Genomic DNA, 23,773 nt, shown 5'->3' with positions numbered 1-23,773 from the left:
CTGGAAGCAGATGGTCTCCAGCAGCAGAAGACCACAGCGGGTTCCCTCCTGTCAGCTAAGAACAGTAAACTAAGGGCTACAATTCACACACACCCACCAGAACTGGACAATAGAAGATGGAGAAACGTTGCTGGTCTGGTGAGTCTCCACTTCAGCTCCACATTCACATGGTAGGATCAGAATTTAATGGAAACATCACAAAAGCCTTGTACAAGCAGTTTAAGTTGCTGTTGGAGTTGTAATGGTGTGGAGGTTGTTTACTGGCACACGTTGGGCCTCTTAGTACCGTCTGAACATCTTTTTAAACACCACAGCCTTCCTGTGTGTTGTTTGTGACCATGTTCATCCCTTTATGAACACATTGTAGCATCTTCTCATGGCTACTTCCAGCAGGATGATGCACCATCAAATCCTCTCCAGTTGCGGTCTTCATCATGACGATGAGTTCACTGTCCTCCAACGGCCTCCACAGTCACCAGATCTCAGTCCAACAGAGCAGCTTTGGGATGTGGTGGAACGGGAGGTTCTCATCATGATGCTTCATGTCAACATGGAGCATCATTTCAGAGGAATGTTTCCAACACCTTGTTGACTCCATGCCATAAAAATGCCCTAATCCCGCATTGGGATCCTGGTACATTTGTCACTTCCCACATTTATTACTGGGACGCCAATCTTCCCCAGACTCATCAAACTCAGCAAATTATTTACAACACACTCGCTCTGATCACCTGCACCACATCGACTGACCATATCACCCCTTCTTTCAACCAATGTTACACACTCCACAAGGAAGCCAGAACCGTGTTCTTGCTCTTGAGGCTGCAAGAACAAGAAAAAAAATATTTTCACTTAGGTCCATCCATACCCCACATGAAGCTTCGTCTGCAACGAGGCGGGGTGTGCACGCAGCTGCGTTCATGTTCTTTGATGCCATATGTTGTGAAAATGTTCGTACTTTCTCACCACCTCAATCAGCTGTTTTGTCAAAACAATCCGTTTTACCTGCAACAGGAAAAACGAGGAAGCAGCAACCCCGCCTCATGCTTTCTCCGTGTTAACCACGCCCACCTCAAATGTCCGACCAATCACACGGTCTTCAATCGCGTTCCACGAGAACAAAATGACCTCATTCTCTTCTTGGGGCCTCAAGAACAAGAAAAAACTTCTCGCTTCTAGTGGAGTATGTAGCATGCTTTACCAGTTCAACACTGCATTCATGAAAACTAGTTTTTCCACATACAAAGCTCTCCAGCATCACAGCCCAAACTTACCTCCTCCAACAATGCAGCCCCTCCTGCATCAGCTGTGCAACCTCTGCTGGGTTACTAGGCATCCCCACATCACCCCTCATGTCTGCCAGAGCCTTCGGCTACGCAGCACCCAAACCGTGGAAGTGAAGGACAAAACACTATGAAGCTGATGCCATTCATGACTCCATCCATCAATTATCCTAACCACTTAGTCAGATGAAGGCTGGCGGGGAAGCTGGAGCCTATCCCAGCAGTGATTTGGGCGAAAGGCGGGGTTACACCCTGGACAGCTCGTCAGTCCATCACAGTTCCCATTCATGACTCCTTTTGTTAAAATCTACCAGCTGTGTGATCCTTTTATCTTGTGCAGGATTTTCAGGGATTACTTTACTTTATTCTTTATTCCAGACACATCGGTCCATATCAGCAATTAATTAGAAGGAAAAAAAACAAAAAAACATTCATGTATAGACTCATAGCCTATATATACACACACATATAATTATAAAAACATCTGTAAGGACAGACATTCATTCCAGTGCTTCCAAAAACAGGAGAAATACCTTGTGTCACTTAACTTTGGCTCAGTCATAACCATTACAATTACATTTTTTGACTCCCTTAATTGACCCCCTTAAGTGTCCCAGATTGTCCCAGTGTGGAAATGCTGGCCAGGTACTCAGCCTGTCGGAGAGCTGATGCATATACGCAACATTAGATAGTTCCTTACATGGCAGGCGTTGTAAGATCACACTGACACCTAGGATGTTCTTTATTTTTAACGACTCTTCAACTCTACCAAGTCACTCCTTGGTTTGATTTGCAGCAGAGAAGCTGCAAGACTCTGCAGCAGAGTCGCGTCTTACATCCTCAGTACTTTATTTATTCCAGTCAGTTTTAACTCCATCGCTTTAGCCTCGTGCATCTAAGAGTTTCTGTCTTCAAACAACCTAAACTGGGTCTCTCAAGTCACAATGAGCAAAAAACAAAATATGTGATGTGTGGAAAACAGCAGGAAGCCTGAATGCAGGGGGGAATGAGCTGCAGCGTGGCAGAAACACACACATCTTCATCACCTGCAGCACTTAGGGAGGCAGGCCTGCAGGACGACGAAGGCAGAGACCTGAATCTGAGTAATATTTTACTTAAAAACCAAACACAGAGGAGTCATCTGCTGTGATTTGGCCTCGGGTTACTAATTAATGCTGAGACTAATGTGCTCTAAACTCCTCTGAGACTGCTGAGCATTTTTTTTCTCTTCCATTTGCTTAATTGATTTATAATAAAACGGGAAAGTAAAATGAGGGAAAATCTTCCCTCTGCAGAAGGAAAATTTGCATCTGTTAAACTGTCGTTTATTGTAAACAAACATGAAGCATCTCATCCTGTTGATGACTGTTATTTACTGCTGTGAAGTGGTTTATACTGGGATAGCACCGGCAGTGGTCCTCAGACGGAACAATGAGGCTTTGCTTTAAAATCTTTTTGATTGTTCACTGATCATTTGAACTTATTGCTACATTTTACAGAAGAGAAAACAGTGTTGTGTTTGATTTTTGGTGGTTTTCTGAGGAAGGAAAGTCTTAGATACATCACAGTAAAGGTTGGATGCCAGACTTTCATTAACCCTTTAAACTCTGAGCCATTTTTGGCTATTTTTTGGGCAACCTGTTTTGTTTTTTTTTGTCTTTTTTTCCATGTAAAAATGTGGATAAGAGTTCAACCTTTTTAATCAGTCAGCATCCAGACATTATTCTTTTCCAGGACAGCAATAGTCGTCAATGATTATGAGGCTAAAATGATGTAAAAATGAATGTATTAATGGATACAGCACTACAAAAGCCAACAACAGAAACAAAACTGAATTTACTACTAACATTACTTTGTGAATGTAACACACAGATAAACAGTTATCAAGCCTTTTCTCATCTGCATTTCACTCTCGCAAGCTTTGGCTTTCAGGAGAAAAAAAAATAAAATTGGCATTGAATTAAACACACACAGGAAGTATTAATAAATTTCCTCCAGCTGTTTTCTTTTTAAGAAGCCGGCAGAAACAGCTAAGCGGTCCAGATAATTAAAAACATGATCACCACTCGGCTCTAAGAAGACAAAACGCTGCATCCTTTCTGGTGTGGCATCAGAGAACATAAAGGCCACCTAACGTAGGCCACATAAACGTCACCAGAAAATGACAGCAACCAAACCAAACCCACCTCGAGTGGACCAGATGCAACACATCCTACTGATAAAAGACTGTGGTGTATGAAATGATCCATCTTTTGCTTAGGCCAATCAAGGGTTGCAGGGAAGCTGGAGCCCATCCCAGTAACCACTGGGCAAGAGGCAGGGTACACCCAGGACAGGTCAGTCTTGTACCACTAATATGTGTAAACGAAGAGGGAAATTTTCCCGATGCATCAGAGCCTCATGATCCATTTCAAAGTTTCAGATGTTTAACTTAATTCCTTGGCTGCCAAAGACGTCTTTTCACATATTTTGCAATTTCTGTACGCAGAAAGCTGATTTGGCTGTCCACGTGTGAAAACGCCTCCAAACCAAGTGCGCGCCCTGAAGATACCCCGACACAGTCCCGACAGATGAGCCAAAATGCTCCAAAACACACGGTGCTCTCTGCTACAGCAGCGTCTGGCAGTCAGTGAGGTAATTCAGCTCAGTAAAATCAGCACAATTAAGTTTGTTTTCATTTTTCTATTCAACATTTGGGCTGCAAACACACAAACATTTTCCTTCACCTCATCCTTGTTCACAATAACTTAAATCGCCATCAACATCAATAAGTAACAGCCAGAAATCTAACTAAAATGTATTAAAATGTCCTGCTGAGAACAATGCTGTGAATTTTTGGGTCCAACTCAGTTACAGCCACCAGTACGATGCAGAAAGTTAGTCTGAAGCATTTAATGTTCAATGTTTTACTGCATTTTGTATTTAATTTATTTTTTGTGGTTTATCCAACTGTCAGCATCCTGGCAAGTACTTTCATTAATATATCAATTATTTATTGTATCTGCGACACGTTGCTGTCTGGCTCATTTGGGCAATTTTGCATGGTCTTGGTGGACTGCTTGAACTTAAATAGTATTTAGGGATTAATAAAGTTTTCTGAAATGAACTGAGACTTGTACCACTCAGCAAACAGCGACTGGAAAAGAACTCTTAATGACTGAAGAGAGAAGGGAAACAATATGGTTCCTGAGATTATGGTATCTAACATCCCAGTACCAGCCAGTCCAGAACACTAAGGTGTACTTTGCCCAATTGCTGGCTGATCAGAGGTCAGGACGTCTTCTTCCAGAGCTCATCTGAGAGCTAACAGCCTAACCAGCTCCTAGCTAAATACCTCCCACAGCGCCAGAAGTGTTGAAGTGAAGGTGTCTGAAAGGAACCAGCAGGGGGAGCTAGAGAACAAGGCTCCACGCTGCTCAGCAGTACAGGCGTGTTCAGGCTGTGTGTGTGTGTGTGTGTGTGTGTGTGTGTGTGTGTGTGTGTGTGTGTGAGTGAAACTGGGGGGGGGGGCTCAGCTAAATGTAGAGATGTGAGGTGGACTGAAACAGTTTTAACAGTTGTTATGGAGTCAGTGGTGAGCGTTCAGAGAGGCATTCAAGCCGTTATGTTTTTACACACACACACACACACACACACACACACACACACACACACACACACACACACAAACGGATGCTTACTGGCAGACTTGGCAGGTGACGTCAGACTGCAGGCCTCCTGTGAAGATTTGGTCGATAATGCAGTTACAGTGGTTCGGGTTATTGGCTTTCTTCCCGTTGTCATCTGTGTGAACACACACACAGCAATGTCACTAAACCGATCCCGCTGTGTGTCCCTCTCACACCCTCCTGCTTGTAAACTGACAGCAGTGACAGAAATCTGCTGTCTGTCTGTCAGCCTGCACGCCTCTGTCATCCTCTCAGATTCACTCATCCCTCAGAGAAGCTCTTCTCCTGCGCACCTAGAAGCCTCTCCTTGCTCCTAAATTCATCTGTGAGCAGTTTTTTTTTACCTTTGCAGTGTCTGTGCAGGACGTCCAGCGCCGCGATGAGGAACTCGTGGGCGTCCTGCTGCTCGTAGCCGGCCAGGTGACGGGCGTGGGTCCACACCAGGTGGAGGAGGCGGAATGGGATGTGAGGCGAGCGGTGGCCTGAGTAGAACTGAACAAAGTAGAGAGTGTAAACAAAGATAAGAAAGTAAAGTTTCCCTTAGAGACCTCCTCTGGGGATTTTACTACCAAACTGGTTTGGAACCAGATCATAGACTGAATATGAAAGCTGGACGGAGCCTTTGACGGTAAAAAGTGAAGCCTATGTGGAAGTGCATAAAACTGCAGTTCCCCCTTCATCTACTAGGGGCTACAAAGCACAGCAAATCCCCATAGACTCCCATGTTAAAAAGACAGCAGAAATAAACATGTTTACAGCCTGGTTCAAAAATCCATTTTTGGTTTATAGATCAGGTTTGCCTTCATGACAACTGTGGGGGGGAGGGATTTTTTTCTAACTCTCTCGTTTAAAAGTAATTTAATCTCGAAGTTCGGCATATTTATGGGCGTGTCGTTTTGATTGACAGGTACCCAATCTCCTGCTTCAAGTAAGAAGAACGTAGAACAACCGCAGTTTTAAGCTCATCAACAACGTGACTTAGCTTTAGCCCGCTTACCTCCGTTAGCTGGTTACCTCCTGTTATCTCAGGGTTAGCTCAGTTAGCTTTTAGCAACAGAAAACTCGGAGTTCGCTCGATGTCAATCATCCACCATGACGCTCACTGCCCCGCTCTCAGCTCCACCTCTTTGCCCATATTTGTATTTTCCGGGTGAGACGACACGCACGCCTCTGCCAAAATGGCGACGGTAGGAACCGCCCACCGAGCTTCAACTCAGCTCTTCAGAAACCTATGGGTGATGTCACGGAGGCTACGTCCATCTTTTTATATACAGTCTATGAGCCAGATCCACACTTTTTGTTCGAACCAGAGAAGCATTTAATCTGTTTAATTCAGAAAATAACATCAAAAACAGGAAAACAACACAGAGTTTCAGCATGTTTCAGCGTGGCTGTGAAGCGGAAGCAGAAGAGAAACATTAAAGAACATTAATGTTTTATTTCACCAGTGAATGCTGCACAGTGGGGTGTACACAGCTGCATTCATGACCGCCATTTGCAGCTGAATTTTCGAGCAGCGTTTTCAGCTTTCCTGCTGGAAACAGTCTGGGTTTTCATTTCCACTGCTTATCATTTAGTGACAGCAGCCGAACACTGTTTAAAAACTACACTGTGGCCCGGAAGGGGGCGGTTAAAGCGATGTAATGGTGTAGCTCTGTGGTGGAAAAGCAAACCAGTTAAGTGGTTAATTTTACCAATAGGATCGCAGCTGGACCTGCGGCTTTAGAAAGCTTAGCTGTTCTGGCTCTAAAAACAACCCTGGAACCAGTTTGGTGAAAATGGGGTGTGAGTCTTGTAGAAACATCTGCAAAGACCGTCACCTCCTGGAACAGCTGCGACATCTCGCACACCAAGCAGGAGTTGCTCTGCATTTCACATTTGTGTCGGTCGGACAGGAAGAAGTCTCGTAGCAGTGGAGTGTGTGTTAGCGCCTGGACAATGCAGTTCATGAAGCAAGTGTTGCCCAGGTTTATCAGACCACGCAGACCTGACGAGATAAAAAAAACAAAAAACAACAACAATCAGTTTAAACCAAAACGTCTGAGGTCTGACTGGTGCTCTGAGCAAATCAGATTAGAGTCATTTAGATTTTTCTAATGTTAAATCCTGCTGCCAAACTGTTCTACAACATCTCCAGCTTCAGCATCACTGTGTGTGTCTGTGTGATGAGGTACAAACCAATTGTACAGTTGGAAGTAATTCTCCTCCTCTTGGGGTTGTGTCGGAGCAGCTCTAGCTCCCTCTTGGTCGGCTCCCACGTCAAGTACTTCTCCCCTATCCCTAAAACAGATATTATTATATAATAATAATAATAATAATAATAATAATAATAATAATAATAATAATAATAATAATTATTATTATTATTATTATTATTATTATTATTATTATTATTATTATTATTATTATTATTATTAATAATAATAATAATAATAATAATAATAATAATAATAATTATTATTATTATTATTATTATTATTATTGTTATTGTTAATAATAATAATAATAATAATAATAATAATAATAATAGTAATAACAATCAAAATAAAAATAATAGTAATAAGAAATTTTCAACATAATTAAAACTTCTGCATCTCTGATGAAAAGGGATTAATCTAAAAGAAACTACACTCTGCAGGATACGAAAGCAATAATAAATCAGTTTATGAATGTCTTCAAGCTGCCTGTAGTTCATAATATTCTTAACAATAATATTTCGTGTAATGATGATCTCATGTGTGTCCAATCAGTCCACAGTTTCTGCTAATTACACATAATTAAACAGCAAAATTAAGTGAAACTCTTCCACAGTTTCTACATTTAAAATTCAAGGCATCAATGTGAGAGTCCGTGCAGGAAAAACATTTACATCATGTCCATGCTCAAAAAATAAAGGAACATTTTGAAAGCTTAATCAAGTCTCAATGTAGGAAAACAATCATGTTGGAATTTTCTGCTGATGTGGACCGAGATGTGTTCGGAACAAAAAGACGAATTTAAAGACACCAAGAGCATCAAAGTGTAAAAAAATGATGTTGAAATGTCACTGCAGCTCCTAAAACTGGTACTCAGTAAAGCCCAATGCTTGTATGGATGAACTGGACTTGCTGGTGTCGCCTCACGCCACCAGTAGTGAGACTGACTACCTAAATAAAACCAGTGTGAAAAAAGGGAGACAGTCTCAGATTTAAAAATGTTCCTTTTTTTTTTTTTTTAGCTGCGTATTAAAGGAGACAAAAAAACAAGCACAGGAAATCAGACATATTGCGCAACCTCTTGCTGATCCGTTAGCCTTGAACTGTTCCACTTGGCTTTGCATCAGCGCACTTGACTTGGCATAGTGTGCGAGACTAAACGTGTTCAGGGCGGATGTACCTTGCATCTTCCAGGCTTTCCTCTGCTCGTCTTTGGCAATCTGTTCCATCTCTTTGTCGTAAATGTAGTCTTGGCACATAAAGCAGTAAATTCCACCATACAGCAGGTCGATAGCTGGACACACACACACACACACACACAAGGAGAGAATGACAAGAGCAGTGCAGGATGTTGTTTTATTAAAAAAAACAGGGACGTGTTGGTTTATCTGGCTGTCACAAGGTAATAAAGGAGCTGTGTTGATGAGGTCGGTATGAACTGTTAACCGCTTCATCTCAGGCTCGTTGCCATGGTGATGCCGTGCCAGGTAGCTTCGGCTAATCTGTTGACAGATCAACGATCTTTCTGACAGCGTTACAAAAAGGCAAACACTAAGACGTGGAGAGCAAAAGGTGAGGAGAAAGAGGAGAGAGAAGAGGAGGAGGAGGGAGGCGCCTCTCAGTGCAATCTCTTATTGTCACACACTCACTTAAGTCTTCACACACACACTTCCTCTTCTCTTATCACCTGATCTGTACCCTCCAGCTACATGCTTCATGTTGCTATGACAACCTGCCTGAGGGCCTTCTTGGCTTTCATCCTCTGAAGGTACGAAGGGGTAAAAAGAAAAGCCAAAAGGAGAAAAGGAAACAGGAAGGAAGAAATCTGCGCGGCAGGAAGACACACGTCGCAATTAAAGGAAATCCTTCAGCAGTTCCGAATATCGGAAGGGTCATCAGGTAACCATGGGAACAAGAGGAGAGCAAAAGAGAGGAGGATAGAAGGGGAGAGGAGCCCACGAGACGGCAAACAGAATGCGGCAAAAGGCTGAGTGAAAATGCAGAGAAACGAGTGGATGAAAGAGATGAAGTGGTAAAGGAAGACATGAGGAGGAGGTTTCTTTAATGAAGGCTAATTCCACTGGGTGCGACAGAGACATCTTAATTACCTCTTTGCCAGTCTGTGGAGATCCGTCTGTATTATTTTCTCTGTTTGACTGTTTTACTTGGGTTTTCCTGCAGCTCTTAATTCAAGAGCTACGCTAATTAAACACTTACACTCTGGGAAATACACACTCATACATACACACACACACACACACACACACACACACACACACACACACCACAGAGGGTCTTTCCTGATTGGACTGATAACAAGGAGTAAAGGAGGCTGCATAAAACTGAATGTCAGTCTCAGCATCTGCCAAAACCAGCTTTTGTGACACGGAGTGTCCTCTGCAGAACGCTGCAGTGCTGAGCTACAAGCGCCCAACAGCCTAAATCTGTTACGAGGAGAGTAGAACGGGAAGCCAACAGGGTGATACACGGTGCGGAGCACTTTTTTCTTTTACTAAAACTGCCTTTTTTAGTTTGTTTAATAATGCTGTATACAACACGTGGTTTTAAAAAGCAACTTAAACTTTAAAACATAGTAGAGAAAGAAGATCGAGTGGCATTTTAATGGATTTTCTCCACAGTTTCTTCACATATGATAACTGGTGTTAAAGTAGGGCTGAGTGAAAAGAACGATCTCAAAACTATACTGATTAAATTTACATTGAGCTCAGACATTCCCAGCTGATCTAGCCACAGCAGGAATCTTAGAGTCCAGTCCTCGAGGGTCCTGTAGGTTTTACACTTCCTGCGTCAACACTCAGGATTTTGATTAATGGGGCAGAACTTGACAACAAACATTTGGATCCATTTGATTTGATCAGGTGAGCTGCAACTGGGAAACATCTATGGAATCTGGAATTCCAGACCTCTGATCTACAGTCAGCTCTTCATCTCCCAGTACACTGACTGCAGCACCAGTTCTCCATTTGAAGGAAAAAATAAAACACTGCTTCTAAATTAAGCATAGGCTCCAAACACATGGAGTTGTTTGGTGAAAAACAGGTTTGGGTGAAGATCCAAAGTGTGGAATTTATCATCTTGTTCTTATACTTAGGAATGTTGCTAAATATAAATCCAGCTACTGAGGGCTCTGGTTAGAATCATTATCTGCCTTAGAAATCCGACTTTAGTTGCTTTTTCTTGCCTGGCGACAGGGAACACAAAGCTTCTGGTTGCAAATGAATGCAGCGCGAAAAACCATAGAAGATGGCTGATTGCTCTAAATAAACAAACATAAACAAGACGTTGTGTTACTTTTCCAAAGCTAGAATCCTGTGCCAGTGCAACCAGCTGGAGTGTTGTGCAGGACTAACACCACCACAGCCTTTCCTTCCCCAGCTCACAAGACCATGGAGGGGTTTTGGATTGGTCGATCATACAGCAGCTGGTATAAATGGCTAATATTCTACACAATCCACTTATTTTTGAGAAATATGTTGATGCTCACAGATTGCTCCGTCTCCATGGAAATAGCAGGGATGTGGGAAGGGGACCAAGAGTTTACACTGACTTTATTCTGACCTGGAGGAATCCAGATTGTCTCTGTTTAATGCAAATATGTAGTTCAACAATTGAAATGCGTCGTTGCCGTGTGAAAACACGGCAGCAATATGTGAGCAGAGTAGTTAGTTCAGATTAGGGGACGTTTTCAAGGAGGTATAAAATTCGCTCATCAGATGCACCAAGATTCGTGATACAAGATCATCTCGTTTCTACAGCTTTTTTTTTTTTTTTTTTTTTTTTTAGGGATTTTAAATAAAAATCCATAGTGTTAGCAAACATACTAACAAACAAATAAAAACACTTATATTCAACTATCAGGGTCAACCTAAATCGTTTTTTTGTTTGTAAATTCACTGATGAATGTTTCCTCTACAGGACAACATGGGACCAAACAGGTGACACTCAAATCCCCCTTTGAGGCTGAAGCCCTTTGGACTCTGTTGCAATGATGTTGCACCATGTTGCATAAGAGCACATTGTTGTGTTTCTCCTGATTAAATCTCCCATAAAAACCACTACAATATCATAAATGTGCAAAGAAACTGACGTACAGCTTCAGAGAATCACAAAAAAAGCTCACATCTTCATAGTCACTTGCTATTAACTGGCCCTTTTAACAGCAGTTTGACGCGTGCTAGTAATGTTAGTGTGTATGATGCGTTTACATGCTGCCAAGAAAATGGAAAATAATAGAGAAATTTATCAAAACATGCAAAAAAAAAAAACAAACCAAAAAAAAAAAACATTTTATACAATTCTAATCAACCTGAAAGTCCATGTATGATCTGAGCCCCTTCATAAATAATAAAGCTAATAAAGCTTCATTGTGATGTCTACATGAATTTTTCAGACATAGTTCTCCAGACTGCTTGAAGGACTTCCCAAAGCTCTTTGACTGATTGTTGTTCTCAGAGATTTTAACTGGTTTTTTTGTGGTTTTACACATGCTGGTTTTGTCCAGTCTGCAGTTCTATTCAAGGACACACTTCCACCTCACAGAGATATCCCAAGTTACCAATCAATACCATTATCTGTTTGTCTAACTGTCTTATTAAGCATTTTTCTCAGGTGAAATAATAAAAATGGAGACAAAATGTGTCTTTGTGACAGGCTACTGGCAGCAAAATGCCTAAACCAGGATGCCAGTGTGTATAAAAACAACACTTGCTTACCTTAGTTAGGGCTTGTTTGAGCTTAAATTATTCATGGCTTGCTTGAAAATTAGTAAAAAGTAAACAAGGTTCAAAGAAAAGCTTTGATAGGTCTTCGGAAAACCTGAAGAACTATTGCTCAGGAAGAAAAATATAAGAAAGAAAAATATAAAGAAATGAGGTATGGCTTCACATTTCTGCACGGCGCTGAGTATCCAGTCTGTGTGTGTTTCTAAAGTAAAAACCCATGAGTGTGTGTGTCATACCTAGGTTATGCCTTTTGCTCTTGGCATGTTCGTGGATATGTTTTTTGGCAAAGCAGGCGAAGAAGACGCAGTAGAGGCAGGAGTGGAGTCTGTTGAGGTGGGCGCCACACATGTGACAGATACATGACTTGGCCTGAAAGAGAAGAAGAACATTGTTGAGGAAAGAAAAGGGAAGAGAGGGACAAAATGAATGAATTACAGACTGACACCATCAGCACCTCCCATCCATCCTAGTTTTAGAAATCTCAACTTTACAGGACTTAAAGAGGAAACAGGCCAGATTAAAAGAAACCAATTGTCCCAAAATGTGTGTGTGTATATATATATATATATATATATATATACACACATATATACATTATATATATATATGTATATATATATATATATATATATATATATATATATATATATAATGATTCTATTGTTCTATTGTCAGATAGCTGGTGTTCATTTGGATAAATAGCCACAAGGATCACTTCCTACTCTCCCAGAAAGACTCTTAAAGTCATTATATTCATTTTGAAGCATTTTATGTCAGTTATAATAATAATACAGTCGTTTTCTAAAGGAAAAGCAGTTTTATGGCTTTATACAGCACTCATATTACTTTTCTGGAAATGTTTCTCCCTTCAAAGCTGCACACACTTTATTAACTTCACCTGCTCCATTGCTTGTTCCACCAAATAGTTCATCAGCCAATCACATGGAAGCAACATCACATTTAGTCATGTAGACGTGGTCAAGATGACTTGCCAAAGCTCAACCTGAGCATCAAAATACAAGAAACTAATTTATGTTGGTCTGAGTATTTCAGAAACTGATGATCTACTGGGATTTTCTACACACAATAATGTCTAGGGAAGAAAATATGGAGTGAGAGGCTCTTTGAAAGAAAATTCCTTCTTGTTAGTAGAGCATGGGCAGATTTGTTGGAGATTTTAGAAGGGTAACAAGGTCTTAAATAGTCACTGGTTCCAACCAGTGTGTGCAGAACATCATCTCTGGACACACAATACGTCCAACCTGGAAGCAGATGGTCTTCAGCAGCAGAAGACCACACTGGGTGCCACTCCTGACAGATAAGAACAGGAAACTGAGGCTATAATTCACACAGACTCACTAGAACTGTACAATAGAAGAGTTATAAACGCTGACTGGTCTGATGAGTCTCCAGTTCAGCTCCACATTCAGGCAGTAGGGTCAGAATTAGGAGGAAACAACATCTACATCAACTGTGTGGTGCCATCATGTTAATATGGAGCAAAATCTCAGAGGAATGCTTCAAACACCTTGTTGAATCTACTGACACTAAGAATGACGACATTTCTGATGAGACAAGGGGTCCAACATGGAACTAACAAAACACATTTAATAAAGCTGCTAGACTGAAGTTTTATCAGACAGGAAAATCTTCACAGCTTAAAGACAAAGTTTATTATTGTACTTGTGTCTTAAAACCCAAAGATATATGATTAATTTACACACAACGCAATGATTGTTAAACAGTCAGTTTACTTAGTTTCCAATTTCTCTCGTTCTTTCAACACTCAGCTGTCGGGCAGACTCCCTCTTTACCTTTAAGATCAAGCTGAAAACCTCTCTTTTTCATGAATCTTATAGTTAGGTTACGAGCATCTCCTGAGTTGGAGTCTGCATGTACGGGACCCAACTGTCCAGGTTATGCTCTTTGCTCTTATAGTTATGGGTAGTCTAGCCAACCATTACTTATGTAGCAATTGGGACGTCACCTGATGCACGGAGTGGTACCTTGCTCCATTTTTGTTTATAAATGTATAAATATATGACAGTATTGCCATCTCTAACCCGATTTTTCATTTTTCCCCGCAGGTCTTCTTGAATAAGTGCAGTGGTACATGTTGATCTGTCTATCCTGTCCTCTCCACCCCAACCAGTCAAGGCAGATGACTTCCCTCCCTGAGCCGGGTTCTGCCGGAGGTTTTCTTCCTGTTAAAAAGGAGTTTTTTCCTTCCCACTGTCGCCTCGTGCATGCTCAGGATGGGGGATTGAAGTCATGATTTGATGCAATCAGTTGGTTTCTATTATAGGCCATTTATGAATTGGCTTGAAATGATGTGTATGTGCCCTGTGACAACACTGTTGTGAAGTGGCGCTATACATATAAAGCTGGAATTGTCATGCTGCATTCAGTGGCAATGTAAAACAGAGTTCTCCTTCTCTGCTGACTGTGGAAAGATTAAATAGAAACACCAATAGAAGTTGGATTCTTTATCTGTATGTTTGGCAAGTTCAAGTAAAACCCATACTGTAAGTACACAGAAACAGCTTTTGAACTTCAGCTGAAAGGAATAAATAAAAAACTGCATAACAATATCTGACATCCCACTTTTATTAAAAGCTGTTATTCATCAGAAAACCTGCATTTAAAAACCGTAAAAAGTAAAAAATATTTCTTTAAGCTTTAGCATCCCAAAAGCTCTCAGCAGAATTTTTTTTTTTTTAATCCTCATTTATTAGTCATTGAAGTGCATTATATTTTCAAGAAATCATAATTCATGAACTTCATCTGTGAAAAGCTTTGACCTCTGACACATCAGACGAACAGGAATGAGATTCCTAATGATTGCTGATAATTCTGATATGCTTTACTGAATGTATAATAATCTAATGTTTGCCGTATCCAAACAATATACTAAATCGCTTGTTTTCAAAACTTCTGCTGCACAAAGACCATTTAAAAGTCATTTAATGAATATGTAAACTTAGCAAACGGTGGATAAATGAATTATTAATCCGACTCCATATACATTCTGTTTGATAGCTGTGGTGGAAAGAAAAAGGGTGGGTGGGATGATTGTGAAAGGAGGAAAGACGGCAACAGTTCAAAAGCATGCAGATGACGAGTTGGCACGCCGAAGAGCCAGCATGAGGATGAGGAGGTGAGAAGAAATGAGCAAAGCCTGAAAGAGGAGGGCAGTGGAAGAGAAACATGGATGAAAACAGAAGAGAAAATGAAAAATTAAATGAAAGCTGGACTCCATTATGAGCTGATGCTACATGAGACAACAGATCCGCACCAGTACAACTTCATGTTTAATGATAAACAAGCAGCTTTTCCTGCTTATCATTAGAAAAATACATCTATTCTAAAGAGCACAGATTCTTATTTCAGTCACACATGCAACACTGTGCATACATGCTCAGACGGCACATGAATTATGAAGATGTGCATCAATATGCATCAATCTATCCTCGAACGCTCCATTAGCTGTCAGTACTGCAGCCTGCAAGTGCAGATTCAGTCCGTGACGTTGTACCCATGTAGGAATGTGTGTCAGTCGAGCATCTTCACATCAGCATCTGAGAATGTGAACAAGTGTAGTTGCTCCTGTCACTGAACTGTAGGAACCCTCGAGTCTCTTACCAAAAATCTGATCCATTTCTGCCGCTTTGCTTTCCTCTGAAAATCTGCTTGCTGCTGTTGCATGCTAATGCTAACGCTAATGGTGTAGCTGAACATCACAAGTTTCTCTAGACTTTAGTTTTTCAGGAAGTAGAAGACCTCTCTCTTTGCAGGGTGGTGGGAAAGTAATACAGCAATACAGAGGCTGTCTGCACTAGACCGAAAACTACATCTTCATCTACCTCCTCCTCCTCTTTGTGTTCATATAAAAAAAGGCTTTGACGTTACGCGATTTGGACATACGACTTCTGGGCAAGTTCAGGAAGTTGTCAGTGAGTCACTGATGAAGCCCCAGCAGGTCAGCCTGTGAACATTCCTGCCGAAGCTGCATCATTCTGGCTTCTGGTGAACTGAGGGCTCCAGATGATAGAACGACTACATCTTTCTGAATTGGGACAAATCAGAAACACACATCCCTATTAGTTTTTGTAACCCATTACCATTTATCAAACAAATATAGAAAGAAAGAAAAGGGGAACTTTAAGCAGTAAGTGATACTTAAAACTCTACAATGCATTCCTTTACACAGCCCTGCTTGACTCCTATCACACACTGATGAGTATATCGGAGGCCGTTTTTTTTTTTTTTACAGCTTTGTGCAAATCTGAGAAAATGTTGGCGATAGAAAGAAGCCAGTGATCAAACCACCGACTATCCAGTTGGAGGATGGTGAGTATGTTTGTCCTCCAACCCACAGGATTTACAAAGCAAGCTGCTTGTTTACAATTAAAATTGAATAACGATGAAACTGTTGCAATAACGGTCAATTTATGACGTGCACCAGTGTTTACAGTGGACAAGTTAGTCTAAAGCACTGGAGTTTATCAGTTTTTATTAATACAAACTTTTATAAAGCAAATTGTTAATCAATTTAATTTGCAAAGCAAATAAAAACACAAGATAGTAACTTTAGTAAAGTAAAATAGAAATATAAAATTTTAAAAAAAAAAAGAAAAAAAAAAAAAGAAGACATTTTTAAGAATGTATTTATTTTATTTCATCAACCGAAGACCGCAGCCCACAGAGGAGGAGTTCAAGTATCTCTGGGTCTTGTTTAGGAGTGATGGAACGATGGACTGTGAGATTGACAGGCGGATCGGTGCGGTATCGGCAGTAATGTTGTGCCGGTCTGTCATGGTGGGGAAGAAGCTAAGTAGGGCTGCATCTAATGATTATTTTAACTATCTGTGCTTCCAGTTGACGCAGCTCTTTTTACAGGCTCCAGTATGTTTTACCACACTCTCTTCATTTGCATCATATGAAAGTCACCCTGATTACCAGTAAGTCACAACATGTCCTTTAGTAGGTTAAAAGAATGACTCCTGAACCAGTTGAGTATTAAATTTAAGCTTATCGGCTTACTACTAATTTATTTTGAAACGTTCAAACTTAGCTATAGTGTCATATCCAAGCTGTACAGAATTTGCCTCAAAAGGAAAACAAAATAACTCAAATATTTTAACATCCTAATTTTTGTAGAATTGCATTGAAATGATTATTTACATTTGAAAAAGCCTGTTTTGTAGGTAAACAAGGGCCAGAATCCTCTTTAAAATTAAATCACTTCTTCCTTTTCACATTTTCAACAACTCCTGAAAATTTCATGAAAATCTATCCATAACTTTTCAAGTTATTTTGAATACACACAAACACATAAAGGCTGGTAAAAACATAACCTCTTTGGCAGAGCTAACAGCAGCACATCACTACTCGGTAATGCTAACTTTGCCATCAGGAATGCTGGAAACCATGACTCCGGGGTGCTTTTGTTTCACATGCTAATGCATGACTGTCGTGCTGCCGTGGTACGCCAACTCTGCGTGGCAGACTACACATTTCACCTGAAATATCCCCAAACTTTGGAAATAGGTTGCGCCGCTGTCAGTTTATTCTTCGTTGTTTAAACAAAGACGCTACACAAAATGACGATACTGCTCCCAGCACTTCCTGTGGTGCTTTGCGCTATTTGCTTGGTGTTTAGAGTTCTTATACTGTCTGAAAAGCCGTGGTTGGTAAATGCTGTTAAGTAGCCTGGTGCAGCTTTTTATTAGCAAAGCCGGTACAGGTGTTAATAATGCAATGCATCAACAATAAAATTTCTCATCGATGAATTTTCATTGTCGATGTTGTCGACAAATCGTTGCAGTCTTAAAGCTAAGCCAAAAGGTGATGCTCTAAATTTACCAGTCAATCTACGTTCCTCCTCTCACCTATGGCCACGAGCTGTATACAAGCAGCTGAATATAGCCGGGCTCTCCCTTCGAGATAGAGATAGAAGTTCAGTCATCTGAAGGGACTCAGAGTAGCCAGAAAAACTGGCTTGGGGCATCCAGTTCTGGTACCTCCTGGATGTCTCCTGGTGAGGTATTCCAGGCACATCTCTCTGAGAGGACACCCGGTGAAAGACCCAGGACACACTAGACACTTGTTTTCCAAGTGTCCCTCCTGCACCACACCTGATTCAAATCAATGTGCATTTAGCAGACATGTGCAGAGCTTGTCTGAGCATGACAGGTGTGTTCCGGCAGGATCACTCGGAAAACCTGCAGGACACCGGTCCTCAAGGACCAGGGCTGGGGATCCCTGCACTAGAGAGATTATATCTCTCAACTGGCCAGGGAATGCCTCGGAATTGTCCAGTACTAGCTGGGAAAAGAAATTCTGGGCTTCCCTGCTTTGGCAGCTGTCCCCGTTACCCGGATAAGCGGCAGAAATATGGATGGATGGAAAAATAAAACCGATCACAAAATAGTTGTGAATAACAGTAAGGCAATACAATAACACGATAACATGGTAACCCACTGCTCTCCAGTAAATCAAGAGGTGGGTACAATGAAAAGCCCAACTTCCCAAACACGACTAATGACGTAAAAAAAAAAAAACACAACCTTATTGTTATGACTATTATTATCGTAGTAAAATATTTAAAATCAGTAATAAACATAAACTCAGTAATAAACATATTAAAATAAACATATAAAAGAGCTAACAGCTAAATTCCAATAGCATCAGGTAAGGCGGCATTCATAAGCACAAAGCTATGATGGGGTTGTAGGGAAGCAGGAAATCGTTTATAAAAGAGAAATCAAAACGAATTAGTCCTTTATATGTAATGAGGATGATTTTAAAGTGTTTTCTGAATTTAACTGGGCTCCAGTGTAGAGAAGCCCAAAGAGGGGAAATGTGATATCTGTCCTAAATGGAACCAGTCAGCACTCTAGCAGCACAGTATCAACTGAAAGATATTGAGGAAGGTATTTTGACAACCAGCCAAAATAGCAATCCAGCAGCACGGTTTAAATGACAGTTACTCGAAAGGTTTTTCACATACAAAATGGAGGCAAGGAAATGTCATCTATGTTACTTTTTATTTTAATCAGAGTCTCACAAATTCAGAAAGTTGGGAAGTTACTGGTCATCCTTGCTTTTATATCATGAATACAAGACAGGAGTGTGTGTAACTGATTTGTTTCATTAGGTAGCAGAGACAAATACAGCTGGGTGTCGGCATAAAGACCGGAAATTTACGTCATAATTCCTGATGATGTCCAGAAGTTGCATAAATTGAAGAGAACTGGACCAAAACTAGAACCCTAAGGGACACCAAAATCAACTCAGAAGTGTAGGGCAGTGGTTCTCAAACTGTGGTTCCTGATCTCCTACTGAGGCTCTAAAAAACACAATGGGTCTGTGAGGTTTTCACTGTACTCAGCCAGTGTGAATTCTAAAATGAAGGCCATATCCACACACACTAACAAGTCTAAGTAAATCCATGCTAGGTTGTTTTGTTGTTGTTGTTTACATGGAACTGGTGTTCTAGGAACCTGACAACATTAGAGCCTCATTTTTCACAACAGGTCCCAAAGTAAATAAATGGTAGGGGTGGGGAATCGAATAGGGGAAAAAAAAAAAAAAAAAAAAAAAAATCAAAGAACTGGATTTCTTTTGCTTAACAATTTTAAAACAGATGCTTTGATTAAATTGAAAAAAAAAAAAAAAAAAAAAAAAAAAAAGATTTTTTTTTTTGCAAATAAAAATAATCCATTATAAAATATTTGTCAATTTTGTCAGTTTAATTGATCTTTTTACTTGTCTTCTTGGGCATTATAACAGCAGAATGATGGTCTGCCTATTGTGTCGTTTTTTCTGATTGAAATGAAGAAAAATGACGAGCAAAACAAGTTTTGTCTGTGCCGCAATTTCAATTGAATGTCACAGTTCCTTCTTTTTTTACTTATTTTTTTAATAATTATGAATCATAAATCAAGAATCAATTCTGAATCGAATCGTCACCCCAAAAATTGGAATTGAATTGAACTGTGAGTTCACATCACTAATAAATGGAGGTCATCAAAATGTGCTTTACATCAGTATTTTGTCTTATGTCTTGCTCTGTCCCCTTTTCTCTTTCTTATCTTGTTTCCTTTGATAATGTCTCGTAATTTTGTTGTTTTTTTTTTCTTTTTTGCTGAATCAGCCATGGTGTATGTTCAAAACAGCTGGAGTGTTGATATCTGCTGGCTAGTTGATGTGTGACACTGAGTGAAGCGAAACTCAGCTGCAACATCAGTGGTGGAAAAAGTTGCAAAGTGCAGTTTGTCAGCCTTGTGGTTCTGCTGGGCACCAACAGATCCAGAAATGTGCAGAATAAATGTCACTGGGTCATCTAATGAGTCAGAACGTGGAGTTTAAAGGTCGGAAAGTTACATTGTGCGTCTTTAAAAGGACATGAAATGACTTAGGTGGAATGCATCATTTGTGTGGAGAAGTTAGCAAATGAAAGCATGATTTCAGCATGAAGGGCTGCGGTCACCGCTTTTTGGGATTTGCATTACTGGGGTCTTCAAGAAAAACGGGTTGGGAACCGTTGCTGGGGAGGATACACTGTTGGCATGTAGAGAGTAGAATCTGTTAGACAAATATAATTTAATCCATTTCAAAGCAATGCCCTTTATCCACATTATTCTCAAGTCTCTGTAGTAACATGTGATCGGTACGGAGATCCAAGAAGAACAATACAGAGACAAGACCATTATCAGATGCAACCAAAAGGTCATTTAATCAATCATTGGTCTTCATGTGTGTCTCTTTTTCAGCTGCTGCCTTAGTGTTTCAAACCACCTATACACTGAGTGACAGACCCAACATTTCCAGGCAGAAAACCCATGTGGTTCATTTGCACAGTGTAGGCCTGTCATGGTAACAAATTTTGCCATGCGATTAATTGTCTGAAATGATTGCGATAAACGATAATATTGCACTAAGTGATTATTGTTGTCATTTTCAACTAAAATAACACTAATGTCATAATACTGCAAGTACACCCTTTCAAAGATCAACATACTTTATTTCTAAAGAATATTTAGCTTGATGTGCAGACTAGTTTATGCTCATCCAGTCCCCAGTCTGCTAAAACAGATCAGGATTTCTCCTGGGGTTTTGGCAACATGGTGATCTGGAACATATGGTCTCCAAACATCATGCAACACAGTTACATCGAGTATGGTAAAGCTCATATAAGGGGACACGTTTAGACTTAAACAGAGGTGGAATGGTAAAGTTGAATGTCTTTAAATACCTTCGGCATGTCTTTTTTCATGTTGTCGTGAGGTTGCAGAAATGTCGTTTGTAACAACATGTTTGTTCATCCAGGCAATTCATACTGGCTGTGAAATGTTTGCAACATTTTTCAAAATATCGCCTTATTAACAATATTAAAAGGGCAGCATCGCTTTATCAATGACGCCGTCTTAATTCACACCATGTTGCGCTGTCCTGTCTGTATTCAATCTGTCGGTGAAACACCCCAGTGCTCGCAGACTGTTGGGAAGATGGAGCTAGCCTGTTTGTTAAGATCTTTTTTACCCAGCTGGGAGAACTGCAGCTGATGTGCAGATGGAAGCTTGTTGTATTGCCGTGTTTAGTTAATATTGTCTTAAAACAAATGCGGCACTCGAGAAAAGAAAGACAAATGAAAATGATTGCATCCAGCAAACTTATTGCACACATTTTTTTTTAATCGCGTGATTAATTGACTTATTGCGACAGGCCTAATACAGTAGTCTTAAGATATTGTGGCTAATCGGTGAACATGTTCATTTACTGCAACAGTTGCTATTTCTTTTAAAAGGATATATTAAACTGTTTTCAAACTGCCCTGCTGAATCTGCTATTATCTTAAAAATGCCAGTAAAAACACTGAAACTGAATGCAATTTCTATTCCATAATCCTTCACAAATCCTTCAGTCGACGTTCGCCACAAGAGCATCTTTGGGTAAACATAGGATAAGATGCAGCTAAAGAGCAGAGCCTTCGAATTCTCAAGCTGACCAAATCAGAAAAAAATCTGTGCATTGGAAGGTCACTGTCTGCCTGGTATTTATTATGACCATCTGTTTACTTCTTTAAAAAACAGTGACAAAAGTGTTGTTGCAAAGTAGATGTACAGTAGGAGCATCTAAAATAGCAAATTAGCTTACAAATATGGCATTGCATGCAATCCTTTCCATGATCTGAAGCTTAGAGACAAAAATACTACCACACTTTGAATGAAAGCCACCTGGTACAGCTGTGTCTATTGTGATGCACAGAGCTGCGTGGAAGACTATATCACAATGGATTTAGATGAACTAATATCAAGAAACTGTGCATTTCTGCCAGCCTGGGCTGGTGGAGGAGGAAAAGATCACTTGCACCATTTATTTCAGTCCACATGCCTCCTTACTACCACCTCCCACTGATCCCCTGCACATGACACACACAAACACACACACAAGTGCAGCATAAAACCAAGCACACACTGCAGATGCAACCAGAGCATGCTAATATTTGGCAAATCTGTACTGTCTTTGTCATTTTTAGATGTTTTTTTTTCTTTATTTTTCCAGGTTACATAACATATACACATTAAGATAAAAGGATGTAGTTTCATTTGTGTTTTTACTTATTCCAAATTTGAGAATGGTCCACAAACAAGGAAATAGCCCTTGTTCGCTGCTGGCCTGCGGTCTGCTAGTGGGAGGAAGTGGAGCAACTGCAGGCGCAGAGCCAATGCAAACAGATGCATATTATTCTACAGTCATTTATTAGCATATTAGCCCTGTGATGTAGTGTGTGGCTTCTTGCTTCGATACAAGGCTAACCATCAGCAATGAGGGAGGTAACCAAGGCCAGATTATTCAATGGGCACAGGCCCAGGGACCAACGCCCACTTGGGGCCCCCATGGAGAAAACACGAGCAGTTTGGACATAAAACAAAATGCATATAAATGCCAGATAGTTTCCAGTGTCCAGTGTGTTTCTATTGGTACCACCAGCTGAGAGATGTTAGAAATGTCGTTTCAAAGTGTATCATTCACAATTTTCACAATGTTGCGGTGGGGAAGGGGGCCCCTGGAACACTCTGGGCCCAGGGACCTGTGCACTTTTAATCCGGCCCTGGGGGTAACTACAGTAGTGTGCTTCAGCTTGGCTGGAGTGTAGATGTTAATATACTGTAAGGTTGGTACTCTAGAAATAAATAAATATATAAATAAATAAAATCCCATGAGACCAGGTAGTATTTAACTGGGGGCATCAGTAGTTTTGCATTAAGTGCTTGGAAGGGCGGGGAGCTGTCCACGCACGCGATGCGAGCCCACACAAACACACACGCGCGCACCCCCCCCCCCCCCCCCCCCCCCCCCCCCCCGCTAAAAAAAAGACCAAATTTTAAACCACGATGTGTGATTTTAGTCCTTTGAAAACAGTAATTCCCCCTTTGCTTGTTACCTTGCGTTTTCTGGTCTCAGCGGAACCGCTCCATACGAAACACTGATAAATGAGCCTCAGGTTCTGCTTCCAGTTGTCCACTTTGAAGCCGTTGACATGGGGGCAGCCTCCGGGACTCATTGTAGTCTCAGCATCCGGCTTTCCTGTCCTGTGAGCGACGAAACCAGTCCAAATGCCCCCAACACAGCCCAGGTCCAAATGGCTAGCCTGCCAGGTTCGCTCCCTGCTGCGTTCACGCTAACTGGACATGTTGGTTACAGGAACCGAGACACGCGCAGTAACAAACATCTAGGCAATTTTGACAATGTGCCCCTTTTTGGAGATAAATACCATTCACACACTTAAATTCAGAATTACGCAGCACATATAGATCTACACATTCGCTAAATTACATGTTAGCACGCTGGCTAAAGTGGGTTAGCATGGGAATTTC

The 23,773-nt window shown here is 40.7% G+C and overlaps 1 protein-coding gene across 1 annotated transcript in view; it reads right to left on the bottom strand.

Moving 5' to 3' along the window:
- The window catches only part of usp22 (ubiquitin specific peptidase 22), a 29,228-nt gene extending 5,509 nt beyond the window's left edge, over nucleotides 1-23,719 (bottom strand). The window contains exons 1-7 of the mRNA XM_079261091.1: nucleotides 23,341-23,719; nucleotides 12,125-12,257; nucleotides 8,327-8,440; nucleotides 7,130-7,231; nucleotides 6,772-6,938; nucleotides 5,296-5,443; nucleotides 4,964-5,066 (exon numbers count right to left, since the gene is read on the bottom strand). Of these exons, the coding sequence (XP_079117217.1) occupies nucleotides 4,964-5,066; nucleotides 5,296-5,443; nucleotides 6,772-6,938; nucleotides 7,130-7,231; nucleotides 8,327-8,440; nucleotides 12,125-12,257; nucleotides 23,341-23,460 (887 nt within the window). The 5' untranslated portion in view covers nucleotides 23,461-23,719. The remainder of the gene's footprint in view (nucleotides 1-4,963; nucleotides 5,067-5,295; nucleotides 5,444-6,771; nucleotides 6,939-7,129; nucleotides 7,232-8,326; nucleotides 8,441-12,124; nucleotides 12,258-23,340) is intronic.
- Nucleotides 23,720-23,773: the final 54 nt, after the last annotated feature.

This window comes from Telmatherina bonti (genome assembly GCF_933228915.1).
Source record: "Telmatherina bonti genome assembly, chromosome: 21".
In the NCBI taxonomy this organism is placed as follows: Eukaryota; Metazoa; Chordata; class Actinopteri; order Atheriniformes; family Telmatherinidae; genus Telmatherina; species Telmatherina bonti.
The sequence above is the reverse complement of the archived record's forward strand: the minus strand, read 5'-3'. Positions and strand labels throughout refer to the sequence as shown.